Source organism: Podarcis cretensis (genome assembly GCF_951804945.1).
Source record: "Podarcis cretensis genome assembly, chromosome: 10".
Classification (NCBI taxonomy): Eukaryota; Metazoa; Chordata; class Lepidosauria; order Squamata; family Lacertidae; genus Podarcis; species Podarcis cretensis.
Genome location: NC_137179.1, coordinates 16,749,524 through 16,771,733, shown reverse-complemented (window position 1 = coordinate 16,771,733; position 22,210 = coordinate 16,749,524). Strand labels below are relative to the sequence as shown.

At 45.2% G+C, this 22,210-nt stretch overlaps 1 protein-coding gene across 3 annotated transcripts in view; it reads left to right on the top strand.

The window, feature by feature from the left end:
* The window catches only part of PTPRO (protein tyrosine phosphatase receptor type O), a 149,956-nt gene that overhangs the window by 78,925 nt on the left and 48,821 nt on the right, over positions 1-22,210 (top strand). For all 3 annotated transcript variants that reach the window (XM_079992221.1, XM_079992219.1, XM_079992220.1), the window contains exons 3-9: positions 7,266-7,424; positions 11,173-11,325; positions 13,392-13,844; positions 15,273-15,434; positions 16,026-16,225; positions 17,854-17,974; positions 18,697-18,890. In XM_079992221.1, the coding sequence (XP_079848347.1) occupies positions 7,266-7,424; positions 11,173-11,325; positions 13,392-13,844; positions 15,273-15,434; positions 16,026-16,225; positions 17,854-17,974; positions 18,697-18,890 (1,442 nt within the window). The remainder of the gene's footprint in view (positions 1-7,265; positions 7,425-11,172; positions 11,326-13,391; positions 13,845-15,272; positions 15,435-16,025; positions 16,226-17,853; positions 17,975-18,696; positions 18,891-22,210) is intronic.

Here is a 22,210-nt window from a genome sequence, read left to right as displayed (position 1 = left end):
AAAAAATGCCTGCTTCTTGGGAGAAAAGCAATGACAAACCTAATGCACCAAATGAAGGGAAGTCGGAATTTTTCAAGAAGTTGCATGAGACTATGCTGGAATATCTGGATTATGACAACATCATCATGATGGGAGACATGAACGGGGTCGTATCAACTAACATGGATAAGTCACAAAGCCAGAATGTTACAAAAGATGGCAGACTACCAAAGACCTTTTTTGAATTGACTGACAATATGGACTGGATTGACATTTGGAGAACGAAGAACCCCTTGGGAAAAGAAGGAACATTCTTCTCTGAAGCTCAGCTGACTTGGACAAGAATCGACCAAATTTGGATAACTAGAGGTCTGGCACCGAAGGTCAGAAAGGTGGAAATCTGCCCAAAAACTTGCTCCGACCATAATGCACTGAGAATGGATATGACACTATTACCAACTGGCTCCTTTAGATGGAAGATGAATGACAATTTGTTCAGAGATCAGGAGATTATTAAGAAGGCCCAGAAAGCATTGAAGGACTACTTTGAGATAAATATGAACACTACGGTGGAAAAAAGAATTATTTGGGATGCAAGTAAAGCTGTGATGAGGGGGTTCTTGATACAACAGAATGCTGCAATGAAGAGGACACAAAATGACAGAAAAGATAAGATTTTGGAGAAAATAAAAGAACTAGAGAAGAAGCTAAGATCAAACCCGAAGTCCCTGCCGACCTTGAGAGAAATTAAACTCTATCAAGCACAGTATTCTAAACTGATAAATCAGGAAATAGAGTGGAAGATTAAATTAATGAAACAAAAAACCTTTGAATCGGCAAACAAATGTGGAAAACTGCTAGCTTGGCAGTTGAAGAAGAGACAAAAATTGAATACAGTTACAAATTTGGAAATTGAAGGAAGAAATATTCAGAACCCCATGGAGATTAGAAAGTGTTTTTGGAAATACTTCAAAAAACTATACACTCAAGGGCCGCAGAATGAGGTCGAGATCAAACAATTTTTAGAGAAAAATGGACTTAAAAAGTTGTCACAAGAAAATAGATCTCTCCTGAATAGTAAAATAACATGCCAAGAAATTGAACAAGTCATTCAAAACATGAAATTGGGCAAATCTCCAGGACCAGATGGGCTAACCTCCAAGTACTATAAGATATTAAAAGACCATTTGATACAACCATTGATGGAGGTTAGCAATGAAATTATGGAGGGGAGGAGGGCGCCGGAGTCGTGGAAGGAAGCATTTATCACATTGATACCAAAATCGGAAGCTGAAAAGACACAACTTAAGAACTACCGTCCCATCTCCCTTTTAAATGTGGATTACAAAATATTTGCAGACGTTTTGGCAAGTAGACTTAAAAAAGTTTTAAACGAAGTAATTCATAAAGACCAGGCAGGCTTTCTCCCAGGTAGACACATGTTTGCTAATACAAGGAACATTATTGACATTTTGGAACTTTTGCAAACTGATATAAATACAAAAGCAGTGCTAACCTTTATAGATGCAGAGAAGGCCTTTGATAATATCTCTTGGAAATTTATGAAGGGAAATTTAAAAGAAATGGGAGTGGGTCGGGGTTTTGAGAATGGGATTGATGCAATATATTCAGAACAAAAGGCTAAATTGATAGTAAACAATGTGGTCACGGAAGAGTTTAAAATTGAAAAAGGAACACGACAAGGCTGCCCGATTTCCCCTTTGTTATTTATATCAGTTCTGGAGGTGCTCTTGAATATGATTAGAGGGGACCGGTTGGTGGAAGGGATTCAGGTCGGAGTGAAGCAATATAAACTTAAAGCTTTTGCAGATGACCTAGTTTTGACCCTGCAGGAGCCAGAATCTAGTACAAAAAGAGTATTACAACTGATCCAAGATTTTGGTCGGGTGGCGGGATTTAAACTAAATAAACAGAAAACTAAGGTGTTGGGGAAAAATCTGACAGATGTAGAGTCGGAACAGTTTCAGAGAGAAACAGAACTAACTGTGGTTAAAAAAGTAAAGTACCTAGGGGTAAACATAACAGCAAAAAATCTGAGTCTATTTAAGGATAACTATGAAAAATGTTGGTTTGAAATTAAGAGAGACTTGGATAGTTGGACAAAATTGAAGCTTTCTTTGTTAGGCCGAATTGCTGCTGTTAAGATGAATGTATTGCCAAGAATGTTGTTTTTGTTTCAAACATTGCAGATTGTGGACAAAACAGAGTGCTTCCGGAAGTGGCAGAGAGATATATCTAAATTTGTCTGGCAGGGCAAAAAGCCCAGAATTAAGTTTAAGATACTAACTGATGCGAAAGAAAGAGGGGGCTTTGCCCTGCCGGACCTAAAGTTGTACTATGAAGCCGCAGCATTCTGCTGGCTAAAAGACTGGCTACTTCTCGAAGACACTGACGTATTGGATTTGGAAGGGTTTAACAATGCTTTTGGTTGGCATGCATATCTATGGTATGATAAGGTTAAGATCAATAAGGTCTTTAAGAACCATATTGTCAGGAAAGCAGTTTTTAATGTCTGGACAAAATACAAAGACTTACTGGAAAACAAAACTCCGAGGTGGCTTTCACCTCTGGAAGCTAAGGCCCGAAAGAGACTCAATATGGAGGCCAAATGGCCAAAATATTGGGAAATATTAGAAAAAGACGGAGACAATTGGAAATTGCAGAGTTTGGAGAAAATGAAAGATAAAGTGCGAGACTGGTTACATTACGCTCAGATTAAAGAAGTTTTCAAAAATGACAAAAAGGTAGGGTTCCAGGTGGAGAAATCGAAGTTGGAAACAGAATTGTTAGAACCAAAAACTAAGGTATTATCAAGAATGTATAACTTGCTGCTGAAATGGAATACACAAGACGAAATGGTTAAATCGGTTATGATAAAGTGGGCTCAGGATATTGGGCATAATATTATGTTTGAGGATTGGGAAAGGTTGTGGACCACTGGGCTGAACTTCACTGCATGTAATGCTTTGAAGGAAAATGTAATGAAAATGATATATAGATGGTACATGACCCCAGTTAAACTTGCCAAAATATACCATTTGTCTGACAATAAATGTTGGAAATGTAAAGAACACGAAGGAACATTCTTTCACCTCTGGTGGACCTGTCCTAGAGTGAAGGCCTTCTGGGAAATGATATATAATGAGTTGAAAAAGGTATTTAAGTATACCTTCACTAAGAAACCAGAGGCCTTCCTTCTGGGCATTGTCGGCCAGAAGGTGTTAAAGAAGGACAGAACATTTTTTATGTATGCAACAACGGCAGCAAGGATACTCATCGCTAAGAGCTGGAAAACTCAAGATCTACCCACACTGGAAGAGTGGCAGATGCAGCTGATGGACTATATGCAACTGGCCGAGATGACTGGCAGAATCCGAGACCTGGGAGAAGAGAGGGTTGAAGAAGATTGGAAGAAATTCAAGATTTATTTACAAAAGTATTGTAATTTGGTTGAATGCTAAGAAGGATGCTAGATCATAAATAATTGCCTACCATTGAATTAGATTTGAACTTGATGATAAGTGAGATTGAGGGAAATATAAAATTTTTGAAGATTAGATTAAATTAACGGAACAAGATTCAAGAATATAAATAAGATGATAAATTGCTGGAAAAAAATTTATAATGATGTAAGTGGGAGTGGGAGGCGCGAGGGAGTCCAAAGAAGTTCTGACAAATGTGTTATGATCCATGCTATATTGTTTATTATTTTTGCATTTTGTATTCAAAAAATTTCAATAAATATTTATAAAAAAAAAAAGCAATGACAAACCTAGACAGCATCTTAAAAAGCAGAGACAACACCTTGCCGACAAAGGTCTGTATAGTAAAAGCCATGGTTTTCCCAGTAGTGATGTAGTGAGAGCTGGACCATAAAGAAGGCTGATCGCCAAAGAATTGATGCTTTTGAATTATGGTGATGGAGGAGACTCTTGAGAGTCCCATGGATTGCAAGAAGATCAAACCTATCCATTCTTAAGGAAATCAGCCCTGAGTGCTCCTGGAAGGACAGATCCTAAAGCTGAGACTCCAATACTTTGGCCACCTCATGAGCAGAGAAGACACACCTCCATAGCTGTGGAAGCTGTTGATGCGAGGGAAGGGCACAAGGAGAAGGGGACAACAGAGGACAAGATGGTTGGACAGTGTTCTCGAAGCTACTAACATGAGTTTGACCAAACTGTGGGAGGCAGTGGAAGACAGTGCTCTGGTCCATGGGGTCACGAAGAGTCGGACACGACTAAACAACTAAACAACAACAACAAAATGAGTTGACCCATCACCCCAATTTGTGTTTGGGGGTGATTTCCAAGCCAATTTGATCTGAGCCATTAGCTATTGTCCCAGTTCTGCTCCAATGTGTTGCCATCACTCCTTCCCTCTTGGTGCTTGTGATTGGAAATGTAGCCTCTTGATTGCAACGGTTGGTTATTACGGTAAGTATTGTCAGTCTGTCTTCCAATGCACTGATACAATGGGAGAAGAGGTAATAGGGGTTAATTCAGCAAATTCCTCCCTTGGCCCTTTTTGTCTGCCCTGATTCCTCACCCAAAGCAGCACAAACCAGCAGTACTATTGCAAAGGAAGAATGGGAGAAAGGAGCTGTTTGTCAGGGTCCAGCAGAGTTTAACAGTGCTGTATGGACAGCCCAGCGATCAGGCTCCAAAGTAACCTCTGGCAGTCAAGGCACCAGAGGCAGACGGCATGGGCCAAGTTAGCCAGGATCAGGCCTTGTTTCGCACCTTCTCTCATAGACCAGTTGCTCAGACTACAGAATCAAATTTAGGAGAGTTCCTATATGTTGTTGTTGTTTAGTTGTTTAGTTGTGTCCGACTCTTCGTGACCCTATGGACCAGAGCACACCAGGCTCTCCTGTCTTCCACTGCCTCCCACAGTTTGGTCAAACTCATGCTGGTAGCTTCAAGAACACTGTCCAACCATCTCATCCTCTCTCGTCCTCTTCTCCTTGTGCCCTCCATCTTTCCCAACATCAGGGTCTTTTCCAGGGAGTCTTCTCTTCTCATGAGGTGGCCAAAGTATTGGAGCCTCAGCTTCACAATCTGTCCTTCCAGTGAGCACTAAGGGTTGATTTCCTTAAGAATGGATAGGTTTGATCTTCTTGCAGTCCATGGCACTCTCAAGAGTCTCCTCCAACACCATAATTCAAAAGCATCAATTCTTCGGCGATCAACTTTCTTTATGGCCCAGCTCTCACTTCCATACATCACTACTGGGAAAACCATAGCTTTAACTATACAGACCTTTGTTGGCAAGGTGATGTCTCTGCTTTTTAAGATGCTGTCTAGGTTTGTCATTGCTTTTCTCCCAAGAAGCAGGTGTCTTTTAATTTCGTGGCTGCTGTCACCATCTGCAGTGATCATGGAGCCCAAGAAAGTAAAATCTCTCACGGCCTCCATTTCTTCCCCTTCTATTTGCCAGGAGGTGATGGGCCCAGTGGCCATGATATTCGTTTTTTTGATGTTGAGCTTCAGCCCATATTTTGCACTCTCCTCTTTCACCCTCATTAAAAGGTTCTTTAATTCCTCCTCACTTTCTGCCATCAAGGTTGTGTCATCTGCATATCTGAGGTTGTTGATATTTCTTCTGGCAATCTTAATTCCGGCTAGGGATTCATCCATCCCAGCCTTTTGCATGATGAATTCTGCATATGGAACTGTAGAGTTGGAAGGGACCACCGTGCATTTATAAAGAAGCGCACTTTCTCCTGGTTGCAACACAACAACCACAACAAAACCAGGTCTAGCCTCCTTCTCTGATATTGGGGGTCTTACATCTGATGAAGTATGGTCCATTGGCTTGAAAACTGATGCCATTAAAGCGACCTTTCAGTGCCGCAAGGGTCTTGTTGCTTTTGCTGAAGCAGATTAACACGGCTGCTCTTCTGGAAATCGACCTTGAACAGTGAGTGCGTAGGGTACTTAGCTACTGAGATATTTCCAAAAGACGCAATGTTGAATGCAGCATCTCCAAATGCTATTCATTAATCCATGTTGATTTGCTGGCTGCAGCTAGAAAGAAAACAGAAGAAGGGAGAGCTTAATGATGCCTCCCACTTGATCTAATCATCACTTAATTAAATCAAAAGATCAGGGCCAAAATAAAATTGTAATAAAAATGAATACCAAGCTTGCATTCTTCATCTGATTTCTTCTGGGAAGAAGTAACAGGGTAATGCAATCGCTCAGTCTATAAAGTTGCCGTAATTAGAAAATTGTAATGTGATTATGGCCTAGGAAGGCTTCATCAGGCAGAAAGTCATGAAGGATAGCTAAGCCCCATGTGCCTTCAGACAATAGTAGAGGCAAGATGAATCCAGGAGGAGTCTCAAGGCAGACCATCATGCCTGATCCTACCTAGAAAATTGTCTGAACCTAACCCTGTCCAAAGGTTTCATTGCATCGGTTACTTAATAATTTGCCTTTCCTCTGAAGACGTCAAGGCAGTGTACGTGGTTCATCCTGCCCCAAATTTTATCCTCACAATGTCCCTGTGGAGTTTGTCAGGCTGAGGGAGTGCAGGCCCAAGTTTCACGGCTGGGTAGGGATATGCACCAGTTCTAGGAAAACACTCTAACCACTACACCATGCTGTCATTATGTTGCAAAATGTCAGTTGAAACATGGCTCTTGCAATTCACACCTCTGAATTTAGTGAATAATATGTACAAAGATGCATTTATGAGGGGAAAGTGTGCAAAAACATATTAGGGGGAACTTGCTGTGTATATTAGACAAAAATGCAGACCGAAACATCAATATTAGGAGAGTTTTCCTAAAGGCATTTGTTGTTGTTGCAAACTATTGCAAAAATGTGGCGAACTGAATCCAAGACTGAAAATGTGAGAGGTGGTGATAAACTGAAATCGGCAGACTTGTCCATCCCTACCTGGTGTGATAGAACATTAGAGGCATTGGGGGAAATTATAATAGAGGCTCTCCCACATCCAGCTTCCTGGAATTCTTCTGAATGCTGGGATGCCACATCTGAGAGACGTCCCATGGCAACATCAGGTGTGTGCCATGCTGGGGGGCACTGGGACCCCAAGAGCTGCCCAAGGGTGCCACATGCTGGTCACTGCAGGCAATGGAACAATTCACACATTTACCTTTTACACACTGAGAAATAAAGCAATTTATTTGCATGTACGACTAAGACCCCAAGTCACTGCAAAATATGCATCTCTTTCTAAAAGTATAACCTGATTATCTTGAGAACTAAAATGCATTCTCTCTCTCTCTCTTTCAGAACCTCTACCTGTAACCAGCGTTTCCATCTATGACTATAAACCATCACCAGAAACTGGGGTGCTGTTTGAGATCCAGTATCCAGAGAAGTACAATGTGTTCACCCGTGTGAATATAAGCTACTGGGAAGGGAAAGACTATCGGACCATGTTATATAAAGGTAGGTGGAATCTTAAACAATGGTAGTTGAGGTCAGAGCCAAAAATGAGGAGACAGAGCCCAAAGTGGGCAGGGCAGCCCCTTTCTCTTTCTCTCTCTATTTTGATACCTCTCCCTTGCTTCTCTGCCTCCCTGTCTTCCTCCGCCACTCACCAGACTGTCAGGAGAAGGACAGATTATTCTCGTTAGAAGTCTGAGCAGATCACTTGCAGGGAGCTTCCCCCTCCACCTTAGATCACTCCATCCACCTGGTCTCCTCCTGAACATTTCCCCCTCCTGACATTCTCTCCCTTTGGACTCCACCCAACCACAGGAAATTAGGCTGTCATCCAAAAGTTCCCCACCCCCGGGGGATATATCCGATTGTCTTCACATACAGAACAGTCTGGTAGTGCTGCCTGCCTACACCCTTCTCTGTTCTACCAACAACTCCCAGCACTTTCTGTCCCTGGGCCCTGTATGCTGACTTTGTCTCAAACCTTTGGGCAAGTTAGAATGTTTATAGTCATTCCATAGCACCTCAGCAACTGATCCAATGGCCAAGGAGATCTCCTTTCAATATGATGCAACGCAAATACAGAAATATCTTGTTTTGCCCAGATACTCATAATAATAATAATAATAATAATAATAATAATAATAATAATAATTTATTATTTGTACCCCGCCCATCTGGCTGGGTTTCCCCAGCCACTCTGGGCGGCTTCCAACAGAGATGAAAAATACACTAAAATGTCACATATTAAAAACTTCCCTGAACAGGGCTGCCTTCAGATGTTTTCTGAATGTCAGGTAGTTGTCCATCGCCTTGACATCCGATGGGAGGGCATTCCACAGGGCGGGCGCCACCACCGAGAAGGCCCTCTGCCTGGTTCCCTGCAACTTGGCCTCTCGCAGTGAGGGAACCGCCAGAAGGCCCTCGGAGCTGGACCTCAGTGTCCGGGCAGACCGATGGGGGAGGAGACGCTCCTTCAGATATACTGGACCGAGGCCATTTAGGGCTTTAAAGGTCAGCACCAACACTTTGAATTGTGCTCGGAAACGTACTGGGAGCCAATGTAGGTCTTTCAAGACCGGTGTTATATGGTCTCGGCGGCCGCTCCCAGTCACCAGTCTAGCTGCCGCATTCTGGATTAGTTGTAGTTTCCGGGTCACCTTCAAAGGTAGCCCCACGTAGAGCGCATTGCAGTAGTCCAAGCGGGAGATAACCAGAGCATGTACCACTCTGGCGAGACAGTCTGCAGGCAGATAGGGTCTCAGCCTACGTACCAGATGGAGCTGGTAAACAGCTGCCCTGGATACAGATTTGACCTGTGCCTCCATGGACAGCTGTGAGTCCAAAATGACTCCCAGGCTGCGCACCTGGTCCTTCAGGGGCACAGTTACCCCATTCAGGACCAGGGAATCCTCCACACCTGCCCGCCTCCTGTCCCCCAAAAACAGTACTTCTGTCTTGTCAGGATTCAACCTCAATCTGTTAGCCGCCATCCATCCTCCAACCGCTTCCAGACACTCACACAGGACCTTTACCGCCTTCACTGGTTCTGATTTAAAAGAGAGGTAGAGCTGGGTATCATCTGCATACTGATGAACACCCAGCCCAAACCTCCTGATGATCCCTCCCAGCGGCTGCATGTAGATGTTGAAAAGCATGGGGGAGAGGACAGAACCCTGAGGCACCCCACAAGTGAGAGCCCAGGGGTCTGAACACTCATCCCCCATCACCACTTTCTGAACACGGCCCAGGAGGAAGGAGCGGAACCACTGTATGACAGTGCCCCCAGCTCTCAACCCCTCAAGACTGAAGGTGTAAAGTTCACATGAAGCTGGAAATAAGGGGCAGTTCACAAAGCCAGCCATTTCATTAGTTGATTATCCTGTTGTGATGGCATTATTGCTTTATGTCAAGACCTGGGGGATAAAGTTCCTGCTAAGGGTATCATTGAACAAATATTCCCCCTACAGACCATGCTTCTTACTACCTATTACATTAGCTCGATGATCATAATCCCTGACCACTGGTCCTGTTAGCGAGGGATGATGGGAATTGTAGTCCCAAACATCTGGAGGGTCAGAGTTTGCCTATGCCTGATCAAGAACATCCTTTGCATGCTGAAGGTCCCAGATTTAACCCCCAACATCTCTAGGTAGGGATTGTCCCCTGCCTGAAGCCCTGGAGAGCTGCAGCCAATCAGCATCAACAGTATTGAATAAGGTGGGCCAATGGTTTGTCTCGGTGTAAGGCAACTTCCTATTTTCCTAAGCAAGAATCGTTTCCTGTCTTTTGTTCAGCTGAATAGCTGAAGAAGCTGGAATGTTACTAATAATTATTATGGGTCATTATTTGGGGGAGGCCTGGAGCTCTGTGATAGAGCATCTGCTGAATACAAAGAAGGACTCAGGATCATCCCCTGGTATCTCCAGGAAGGATGGAGAAAGACCCATATCCAAAACTGTGGAAAGCTGGTGCCTGTGCTGATCCCGGGGGGGAGGTTACCGTAGGCGTAGTCAAAGTCCGGTCCTGGGTCACTAGCCTGGAATCAGTCCACAAGGAGCGGGGCGAGGTCCGAAACAGGAAGCTGGGCGGGGACAGGAGCACTGAAGAGTCAGGTCTGGGTCCGGGCATGAACAGGAACTCAACAACGACGTTGCTCCCACAACCTGGGACCGGGCCGACTGGCCTTTATCTGTTCTGAGGCCAGGGGCGGTCCCGGCCCCCAGGAGACCTGCCTCTCTTGGCCTTAAGGCGAGCACTCCTCCTGGGAGCAACCAGTTCCCTTCGCCTCTCTGCCCTGAGTCTCTGAAGTTCAGGAGAGGCTAAAGGGTTACTGGGCCCAGGGGGAGACTCACCTGCAGGCACTGAGTCCTCAACGACCTCTGGGGCCAGAGTGGGATCACCTGGTGCCTGCTCCTGAGGATCTAACACAGGTGCAGGCGCTTCAGAATCCAGGCCCTGCCCCAATTCAGCCGGCTCTGGAGGCGGAGACTCTTGTGCAGGCTGGGATTCCTCTGGTTCAGCCTCTGAATCGGAATCCCAGGCCATCACAGTGCCAGTCAGTCCATAGGGAACACTGAGGTACGAAGCAGACAAGTCACCTAAATAGTAATTGCTGTGAATGGGGGGGGGGGAGTAGATTGCAGGCATGGGGAGGGGGCATTGATTCAGAATGGGACCATACCATGGTGCAGGGATTGGGGGCTTTAACAAAAGAAACCCCCACATCCTTGCATCTTTGGTTTGCTCCCTGCAAGTTTTGCCCCTTGGCGATTTGTTAGGAATGAAGAAGCTTATATCATCTGTTCCTCGAAATGTTTTGTGTCACACCGTACATAATAAAATAATAATTTATTATTTATACCCCGCCCATCTGGCTGGGTTTCCCCAGCCACTCTGGGCGGCTTCCAACAGCATATTAAAATACAATAACCTATTAAACATTAAAAGCTTCCCTAAACAGGGCTGCCTTCAGATGTCTTCTAAAAGTCTGGTAGTTGTCTGGCATGTTGCCACTTGCAATTCCTTTGCCTACTTTCGTGTTTATTTTCCTGGGTTTTGCTTCTAAGTACTTTTGACAGCCAGGAAGAAAAGAGTGGAGGCACGGAGTGGGGGCAGGAGTGTAGAAATGTTGTTGAGTGCACACACAATCCTGTATCTCTGAGACTGTGCTAAGCAATATCTGTCTCCTTAAGGCTGTGACGTCGGGTCTTCTGGCTCATGTAATCTGTGCCATTTATTCACCACCCTGCAGATTTCTTTAAAGGCAAAACCGTTTTCAACCACTGGCTGCCAGGAATATGTTACAGCAACATCACGTTTCAGCTGGTGTCTGAAGCGACGTTCAGCAAAAGCACCCTGGTGGAATACAGTGGGGTGAAGCACGAAGCAAAGCAACACCGAACAGGTAGAACAAGTGGCTTCTGTATGTCGTGTGCACATTGTATCCAGATACAATTCATTGTCCCCATAAGCAGAAGCCTCTTCCTTTGGCCTGAGAGAAACCCTGCTGTGAACCTGTCCTTTAGAGGCCTCCCCAAGACCTGTACCCTATATGCCCGGGATGGGGCAGACGGATGCCGTGGCCCTCTAATTGTTATTAGACTCCAACTCCCATCTGCCTTATCCAGCATGGCCAATGGGCAGGGATGAGGGGAATTGTAGTCTTGAGGACATGGGGGCTTCCCATAGCTAACCTGCAGTACAGGCCAAGCATGATCAAGGCATGATGGAGAACAGCAGCAACTGGGAAAAGATAGACATAATATTTTACAAGGACAGGAAGAAACATCATGGACAGAGTAATTGTCACACACAGGAAGAATAAGGATATAGTTTGAATGCTTCACCTGTACGTTTGTACAGTGGTATCTCGGGTTAAGTACTTAATTCGTTCCGGAGGTCCGTTCTTAACCTGAAACTGTTCTTAACCTGAAGCACCACTTTAGCTAATGGGGCCTCCTGCTGCTGCCGCGCCGCCAGAGCACAATTTCTGTTCTCATCCTGAAGCAAAGTTCTTAACCCGAGGTACTATTTCTGGGTTAGCAGAGTCTGTAACCTGAAGCGTATGTAGCCTGAAGCATATGTAACCCGAGGTACCACTGTAAATCATTTAATGTGTCAATATGAATGGAAGTCGTTAATATTGTAGTTGTTGTATAACATGTGAACACCTCTTTGTTAAAGTATTGAGAAGGGAAAGGCAGGTCAGGCAGTTTAAGGGAATTTGAGTTAATTTGGAATTTATCTGCTATTTTTGTGTGTGCCATATCTATGTTCATGATACAGTGGTGCCTCGCAAGACGAAAAGAATCCGTTCCGCGAGTCTCTTCGTCTAGCGGTTTTTTTGACTTGTGAAGCAAGCCCATTGACGGCTTAGCGGATTAGCGCTATTAGCGGTTTAGCGGCTTTTAGTGGCTTTTAGTGGCTTATTGGCTTAGCGGATAAGCGGCTTAGCGGCTTAGAAAAAGGGGGGGGAGGGAAAAAAACCCCGCAGGAACTCGCAATACATTTTTGTCTTGCGAAGCAAGCCCATAGGAAATTCGTTTTGCGAAGCACCTCCAAAACGGAAGACTCTTTCGTCTAGCGAGTTTTCCGTCTTGCGAGGCATTTGTCTTGCGGGGCACCACTGTAATCATAGGGCAGTAGTTCCCAACCGTTTTAGTATGGCGAACCACAAGTCCAAATTTACCTGGTATGGTGACCCATTAATTTATTATCCCATGAATTTTGGACTATAGGTCTTGGGCAGCTACTGATTGTATGCATTTGAACTAAAAAATTGCTTATTTTATAATCATTACTTGAGGCATCCAAGGGGGAAAAAACTGTTTATTGCTCCTATTAATGTGGAATTCATTAAAATATGTATAGTACTTACAAAGTTATTCAGAGTTTTGCTCCTGGGAATGTAAGCACATCTGATTGCAGGATATTTGAGGTTCACTTCTAAAGCTTTGTGACCCAAAGTACTTGTGGGTTGGGAAGCACAGGTTGAGAAACACTGATCTAGGAAATGGAAATTGATGAGTATTATTTATTGTTGTATTTTATGCGTGGGACGCGGGTGGCGCTGTGGGTAAAACCTCAGTGCCTAGGACTTGCCGATCGCATGGTCGGCGGTTCGAATCCCCGCGGCGGGGTGAGCTCCCGTCGTTCGGTCCCAGCTCCTGCCCACCTAGCAGTTCGAAAGCACAATTAAGTGCAAGTAGATAAATAGGTACCGCTTTCTAGCGGTAAGGTAAACGGCGTTCCGTGTGCTGCTCTGGTGCCGGTTCGCCGGAGCAGCTTCGTCATGCTGGCCACGTGACCCAGAAGTGTCTGCGGACAGCGCTGGCTCCCGGCCTATAGAGTGAGATGAGCGCACAACCCTAGAGTCTGTCACGACTGGCCCGTACGGGCAGGGGTACCTTTACCTTTACCTTTATTTTATGCGTGATACGCAAATGGAAAAAAGTGTTCTATCTTTTCCAGTTCCCTACCCACCTCGAAACATTTCTGTGCGTATCTTACATATGAACTTCAATGAGAACTGGGAGGAGCAGAGTGGAAGTTTCCCCGAAGAGCCATTCTTGGGGACGCAGAAGACAATGCAACAGGACAAAGCCACCCAGATTCTGGATGATCTCCCTGAGCTCCCAACTGCGAACACTTCCTATACGTGGCCTGATTACCGCTACAATAGCAGCGACTATGAAACCACGTCTCAGCCCGACTGGTGGATTAACGAGCCCGACTCCCCAGAGAATGAAGAAGAGTTTGTCAACGCGATCCCAAGAGATTATGAGAGTGTCAACCCCACTGAGGAGTTTGGGAGCCCTATGCCGGAGCCTTCCACGTTCCTCCCAGTGAAAATGGTGCTGAGTTGGCTCCCTCCCAAACCGCCCACGGCGTTTGATGGCTTCCATATTAACATTGAGAGAGAAGGTAAAAGGTCACACGGCGCTGTTGAGAATTATGGCACCAAGGTTGGCGTTGAAACCTGTTATCATTGGGCCCTAACAGGTCTCTTAGTTGTTGCCTGGCCTGTCCTTTCTCTCCCCTATCCTTTAATTGTTTTCTGGGCTGGCATTCCCAAGTAGTACTACAGTGGTACCTTGGGTTAAGAACTTAATTCATTCTGGAGATCCGTTCTTAGCCTGAAACTGTTCTTAACCTGAGGTACTACTTTAGCTAATGGGGCCTCCCGCTGCCACCGTGCAATTTCTGTTCTCATCCTGAAGCAAAGTTCTTAACCCGAGGTACTATTTCTGGATTAGCGGAGTCTGTAACCTGAAGTGTCTGTAACCCGAGGTACCACTGTAGATAGCAGAGCTGGCCCACCCATGAGGCGGGATGAAGCAGCTGCCTCAGGTGGTGTGAACAAAAGAGGTGGTTCCCCGCGGGAACCATACCCACTCACCCTGCCACCAGAGCCACCCAGGTAAGGGAGGTTTTGGCGGCAACAGAGCAGCACAGCTTTCCTTTGCTCAGCTTTGCCACCTGTCTCCCCCAACCTTAGAGTTGGAGAGGGACTGGTGCTAGTGCTGGGTCTTGCTGAGTTGGGAAGGGGCTCCTTAAGGAAAAGTGCTTTCTGGAGCCCCCACCCCAACGAGGTGGCAAGGCTTTGCAAGGGGCCTCCATCATGGAGGTGGCAGGGGGTGTTTTGCCTCAGTTGCTGAAATGTCTCTAGATATAGTTTGGCCTAGCATCCATTTGATTCCTCCCAAGACCCTAATGTGGTGTTTCACCATAGCATTGTGGGAAATTAATGGCTCGAAGCAGCAGCCCAGGGCTGCTCAGAATGATTCTGTTGCCACCTCCCACCCATCAGTCTAGCCTGCCAGGCCCACTGCAAGAGAAGAGGGTCCACCATGAGACATCTTGCAAAGACCCCCTTCAACCTGCAGGGTAGCAAAAGCACTGAGCAGCTTCAGAGCTAGCCTCGGATTTTTGTGGGCCTCACGGGCACACCTGTCATTGCTTCGCTCACTCCAGGTGGCCTCTAAAAAGAACAAGAAGAAGCTCCAGAGACATTGCAGAAGCCTCTCTTGAACTCTTCTGCCTCAGTTGTGTTGCTTTTCACTTTCATGCTTTCATGAACACGTTCCTTAATGACTAGCACCACTCGAAGAGATTTGTCCCATTTTTTAATATATCCCTTTGCTCCCATGCATCCACTCCAGCCGTTCATAATGTTACAAGATGGTAGAAAAAGTATATTAATAAAATTTTATTTATTTAATTATTATTATGTTACCAGAATTAATCCATTCCTTCAGCCCTGCGTTAGGGCACTGGGACATAATTCAGTTACCTCTGTCACTAGAAACCCTATCAGATTCCAGCTAATTCACACCTCTTCTCTTGATTTAGAGAACTTCACAGAATTTCTGACTGTTGGCGAGGACATTCACGAATTTGCCACGGATCTGAAAGAACCAGGGAAATACACAATATCTGTTACAACATTCAGCTCTTCTGGTTCATGTGAAATTCGGGAAAGCCAATCTGCCAAAACACTCAGTTTTTATATTAGTAAGTCTACACATAGTTATATAATATACCTCAGTATCTGCAATAGTATATCTGGTCAGTACTTAAGTTCATCGATGCTAAATGTTACTTCTCCTTTGCCTTGTTTAAATCTGATTCTTATTGTTTTGGATGCTTCCTCAAGCCGGTTCCTCAGTTGAAAGTTCTGGGAGCTGTAAAGACCAGGTTCAGCTTCCTTTGGATGAGAGAGTGCTGGGGACCTTAAGGCAAGGATGGATTACCTGTGGCCCTCCAGATGTTGTTAAACTCCAGTTCCCATCACCCCAGGCAGCATGGCCAAAAGTCAGGGATGATGGGAGTTGTAGTCCAGGAATTTATGGAGGCCCACTTGCCCCCACCCCACTTTAAGGCATCAATGTCACATTTAGATTCTCCTCAATAAATGTATGCAGATGTGATGGACTGACAAGCACAAAACTTTCTACCGCTTGTTCAGTTTTCAAGCATGCATGTGAAGAATCTTAGGCATACTTTTTAAGGCAGTGGGTTGGATCCAGAAGAACACTGGTGCTCAGTTAGTGGGGAGGACCAGCCTTTGAAGGTGATTTCTCCTTGTTTCTGGTGATGCTTTAGGTCCCACAGGGGAATTGATAGAAGAGCTCACTGAGAAACCTCAGAACGTCATAGCGACAGTGCTGACCTCTACCACAGCCTCGTTGTCCTGGACCACTTCACAGGAGACCACCAGCACTAGCACCATCATATCTGTCGTGTCCTTGACATGCCAGAAACAGAAGGAAAGTCAAAGGCTTGAAAAGCATTATTGCTCAGAGGTAAGCGCCTAGGACTTGCCGATCGCATGGTCGGCGGTTCGAATCCCCGCGGCGGGGTGAGCTCCCGTCGTTCAGTCCCAGCTCCTGCCCACCTAGCAGTTCGAAAGCACCCTTAAGTGCAAGTAGATAAATAGGGACCGCTTGATAGCAGGAAGGTAAACGGCGTTTCCGTGTGCTGCACTGGTGCAGGCTCGCCAGAGCAGCTTCATCACACTGGCCACCTGACCCGGAAGTGTCTCCGGACAGCGCTGGCCCCCGGCCTCTTAAGCGAGATGGGCACGCAACCCTAGAGTTGGACACGACTGGCCCGTACGGGCAGGGGTACCTTTACCTTTACCTTTAAGAGGAAGAAAACACCATTTTCCAGGCTGTCACTGAGTTGCAGGTGGGACTGAACTGCATATTGCAAATTCGGGTTTGCACAGCTAATGTGGATTTGGCATTCTTGTGCAACAAAGAATCGGTTTATTTGTGGTAAGGAAAGTGTCAGGAGTGTGCAGTGGAAACAACTGCTTGACCAGCATTGCATAGCATCCAGACATAGGAGGCTTCCTTATACGGAGTTGCACTGTTATTCCTACTAGTTTGGTACTCTCTTGAAAGACTGGCAGCCATTCTCCAGGGTTTCAGGCAGGAGACATTCCCAGCTGTGCCTGGAGATGCTGGGAATAGAACCTGCAACCTTCTGCATGCCAAGCAGATGCTCTACCACTAAGCTATGGCACTTCCCTTAACCTCCCCACAATGAAATCAGGACAAATGCTCCTCCCAGCACATGTGGCACAAAGAAATCAGGATGAATGCTCAGTAAAGGAGGCCATCAGGGTGACCATGGGCATGGAGGATATGGGCACAGTGAAGAAAACATGGCTGTGTTTCTTGGGCTGCTTGAGCTTGACTCATAGGGTATTTCAGAGAGACTTCAGTGACATTTGTTTCGCTGTGAAGAAACCAGTGGCACTTCAGTATATATCAGAGGATCAGTAAATCTAACTGAACACCGGGGAACTTTCTTCTGAGTAAACATGCACAGGAAAGCACTGTACGGCTACATTCCCAAGCACACTGAACCAGGGAGAAAGTGCTATTGAATGCAATGGAACTTACATCTGAGTAAATAGGTGATTGGTTGTACAGTGGATGCTCAGGTTGCAAACATGATATGTGCAGGATGCGCATTCGCAACCCACATCTGCATGTCTGCGCACGCGCGGGTTGCGATACTGCGCTTTTGCGCATGCGTGACCGCTGAAACCCGGAAGTAACCTGTTCTAGTACTTCTGGGTTTCAGCAGTCCGTAACCTGAAAAAACAGAACCTGAAGCTGCTGTAACCCAAGATATGACTGTACTGTCAATCCAGCCCTACCATCAGGCAGCAGATTCTGAGTGGCATGAAAAGGCAGAAGTGTTATATAATTTATCTTTGTATTTTCACAGCTGGGGTGGCATGAAGCTTTACCTCACATGCCAAAGTTAACGTGGCTGGCCTTGGCTACTTTGCACCTTGATTCTGAGCAGGGAGGAGGCGCCATTTTCTGCTCTGCCTCAGGCAGCAAAAGGTCTTGAGCTGGCCCTGATGCTCAACCTGCCTTCCTTTCCTTACACATGCTCTGTCTCATTTCTACAGGTGAATACAAGCAGCAGCTTTATCGAAAACCTGGTTCCTGGCGCTCAGTACCAAGTTGTGATTTACTTACAGAAGGGACCTCTGGTTGGGCCTCCTTCCGATCCTGTGACATTTGCCATTGGTAATGGGATACCTCTGCATCTCTCTGTTGTTTTGGTTGCTTGAAACCAGACGTTTTAGGCAGAAGAATTATTGGTAGAAGAACGAGTGTGGTGCTGCGTCTGTAGAAGCCTGCAAGGCCCATGTGTTGAGTTAAACATTGGTTTTGTCTGTACATCACAGAAAGCCATAAGTAACGCTTTGACAGGAATGCACCATTTCTGGCCACTTTGCTCCTCACTCCTCACACTGGGAGAAAACAAACCACCATATTTGTCTTAGCATTGCATTTGGATTAGGGATTATAGTTTGTTTCCTCCCAGGGCAAGCAAGAGGAAAACTATGATAGCTATGGATCCATAGCTTACTGATTATGGTTTGTTGGAGCAAAACAAACCATAATCTATGCTTCAGTTTTAATTCTAAACCAAGGACTGTAGTATGTTTTCTTCATGTTCTACTGGGAAGGAGAGAGTCCAGATAAACCTGCTCACCGGTAATCCATTTATTCCCTTATACTTGTAGTTGGTGGGGAATGAGACCAAGGGTGTGCCTTATTTACCCAAGACATTGGCTTGGCCCCTGTTTGATCACATGTATAGTACTGTATGCCTCACCTCAGATTTTTGCATGATGACTAAATAGCTCTTGTGGATGAGGTGGGAACGAGGTGACCCACCTCTAGCAGAAACTCTATGTGCTGAATTGCAAACGTATTAATAGCTTTCCATGTCTGTTTTACAGTGCCAACTGGGATAAGGGATTTAACACTTTACCCTTTGGGCCCTACTGCTGTGGTCCTCAGCTGGAACAGGCCTCTTCTGGGTGTTTTCCGTAAATACATTGTAGAAATGTTTTATTTCAACCCGTCAACAATGACCTCGGAGTGGACAACGTACTACGAAATAGCAGCAACCGTCTCCTTAACGTCATCAGTGGTAAAGCACACTTGGATGCTGTAAATGTCTCTCACATGTTCATGCCCAAACTTCATCGTTCACACACAGAGAGAAACAAAATTATTCTAAAACAATATCCTTTTTAAATGCAACTTCATGTAAATACAGTCACTATGCTTAACAACAGAACTACATTTGACTACTTTAATCTGTGGAACTGGCACTATTACAAGAGGCACATAATGCTCATTCCACACTGGTAATAAATCAACATTTTAGTGTGGCAGCACCTACACTTTGAAACCCCTGACCTATTGACATCAAGCAGTTGCCTTCATTGTAATATTTTGCCTGCTTAAAACATGTTTTTTGAGGGGCAAGCATATCCAGAGACTTAGAAATTACATGGGTTTCATTTCATTTTAGCTACTAGAATCATAGAATCATAGAATCGTAGAGTTGGAAGAGACCACAAGGGCCATCGAGTCCAACCCCCTGCCAAGCAGGAAACACCATCAGAGCACTCCTGACATATGGTTGTCAAGCCTCTGCTTAAAGACCTCCAAAGAAGGAGACTCCACCACACACCTTGGCAGCAAATTCCACTGTCGAACAGCTCTTACTGTCAGGAAGTTCTTCCTAATGTTTAGGTGGAATCTTTTTTCTTGTAGTTTGGAACCATTGCTCCGTGTCCGCTTCTCTGGAGCAGCAGAAAACAACCTTTCTCCCTCCTCTATGTGACATCCTTTTATATATTTGAACATGGCTATCATATCACCCCTTAACCTCCTCTTCTCCAGGCTAAACATGCCCAGCTCCCTTAGCCGTTCTTCATAAGGGATCGTTTCCAGGCCTTTGACCATTTTGGTTGCCCTCCTCTGGACACGTTCCAGTTTGTCCGTGTCCTTCTTGAACTGTGGTGCCCAGAACTGGACACAGTACTCCAGGTGAGGTCTGACCAGAGCAGAATACAGTGGCACTATTACTTCCCTTGATCTAGATGCAATACTCCTATTGATGCAGCCCAGAATTGCATTGGCTTTTTTAGCTTCCGCGTCACACTGTTGGCTCATGTCAAGTTTGTGGTCAACCAAGACTCCTAGATCCTTTTCACATGTACTGCTCTCAAGCCAGGTGTCACCCATCTTGTATTTGTGCCTCTCATTTTTTTTGCCCAAGTGCAATACTTTACATTTCTCCCTATTAAAATTCATCTTGTTTGTTTTGGCCCAGTTCTCTAATCTGTCAAGGTGGTTTTGAAGTGTGATCCTGTCCTCTGGGGTGTTAGCCACCCCTCCCAGTTTGGTGTCATCTGCAAATTTGATCAGGATGCCCTTGAGTCCATCATCCAAGTCGTTGATAAAGATGTTGAATAAGACCGGGCCCAAGACAGAACCCTGTGGCACCCCACTAGTCACTCTTCTCCAGGATGAAGAGGAACCATTGATGAGCACCCTTTGGGTTCGGTCAGTCAGCCAGTTACAAATCCACTGAGTGGTAGCATAGTCAAGACCACATTTTACCAGCTTCTTTACAAGAATATCATGGGGCACCTTGTCAAATGCCTTGCTGAAATCAAGGTAGGCTACATCCACTGCGTTCCCTTCATCTACCAGGCTTGTAATTCTGTCAAAAAACGAGATCAGGTTAGTCTGACACGACTTATTTTTCAGAAATCCATGCTGACTATTGGTGATCACAGCATTCCTTTCTAGGTGCTCACAAACTGTTTGCTTAATGATCTGCTCCAGAATCTTCCCTGGTATTGATGTCAGACTGACTGGGCGGTAATTATTTGGGTCCTCTCTTTCCCCCTTTTTGAAAATAGGGACAACATTTGCCCTCCTCCAGTCTGCCGGGACTTCGCCTGTTCTCCAGGAATTCTCAAAGATGACTGCCAGTGGTTCTGAGATCACATCTGCCAGTTCTTTTAATACTCTTGGATGCAGTTCATCTGGCCCTGGAGACTTGAATACATCTAAACTAGCCAAGTATTCTTGTACTATCTCCTTAGTTATTCTGGGCTGTGTTTCCTCTGCTGAATCATTTGCTCTAAATTCTTCAGGTCGGGCATTGTTTTCTTTATCGGAGAAGACTGAGGCAAAGAAGGCATTGAGGAGTTCAGCCCTTTCTGTGTCCCCTGTTTGCATTTCACCATCTTCTCCTCTGAGTGACCCCACTGTTTCTTTGTTCTTCCTTTTGCTACGAACATACCCATAAAAGCCTTTTTTGTTGCTTTTAACCTCTCTAGCAAGCCTGAGTTCATTCTGTGCTTTAGCTTTTCTGACTTTGTGTCTACACGTGCTGGCTATTTGTTTGAATTCCTCTTTGGTGGTTTCCCCCCTTTTCCATTTTTTGTACACATCCTTTTTTAATCTTAACTCAGTTAAAAGTTCTTTAGATAGCCACCCTGGCTTCTTTAGGCACCTTCCATGTTTCCGTCTCATTGGTATTGCCTGAAGTTGTGCTTTTACTAACTCCCTCTTAACAAACTCCCAGCCATCATGAACTCCCTTTCCTTTTAGTATTACTGTCCATGGGATCTCACCCAGCACTTCCCTAAGTTTTATGAAGTCAGCTTTCTTAAAGTCAAGAAATTGAGTCCTAGTATGCTTGGCTGCTCCTTTCCGCTGTATAGTAAATTTCAGAAGAGCATGATCACTCGCGCCTAATGATCCTTCCACTTCTACCCCACTAACCAGGTCATCAACATTGGTTAGGACCAGATCTAAAATGGCTGTTCCTCTTGTTGCTTCTCCCACTTTCTGGACAATGAAGTTGTCTGCAAGGCCAGTGAGGAATCTGTTTGACCTTATGCTCTTGGCTGAGTTTGACATCCAGCAAATATCCGGGTAATTGAAGTCCCCCATTACTACTATCTCCCTTCCTTTTGCATGCTTGGCCATCTGTTCCAGGAAGGCATCATCTATGTCCTCCGTTTGGCTTGGGGATCTATAGTAAACTCCCACAATGAGGTCCCTGTTATTCACCTCTCCCTTAATTTTGACCCAAATGCTCTCACTTTGGCTTTGAGGTTCTAAATCTTGGATCTCTTCACAGGTATACACATCCCTGACATATAACGCCACTCCTCCTCCTTTCTTGTCTGGTCTGTTTCTCTGAAATAGATTGTAACCCTCCATTATTACATTCCAGTCGTGGGACTTATCCCACCAGGTTTCAGTGATGCCTATTATGTCATATTTAGTGTGCTGTACCAAGAGCTCAAGCTCATCTTGTTTATTACCCATGCTTTGCGCATTAGTGTACAGACATTGAAGTCCATTAATCATTCCCCCGTGTCTCTTATTTAAGGATTTTTTCCTCCCACCACTAGGTCTGCGTGCTGTTTGCTCCAT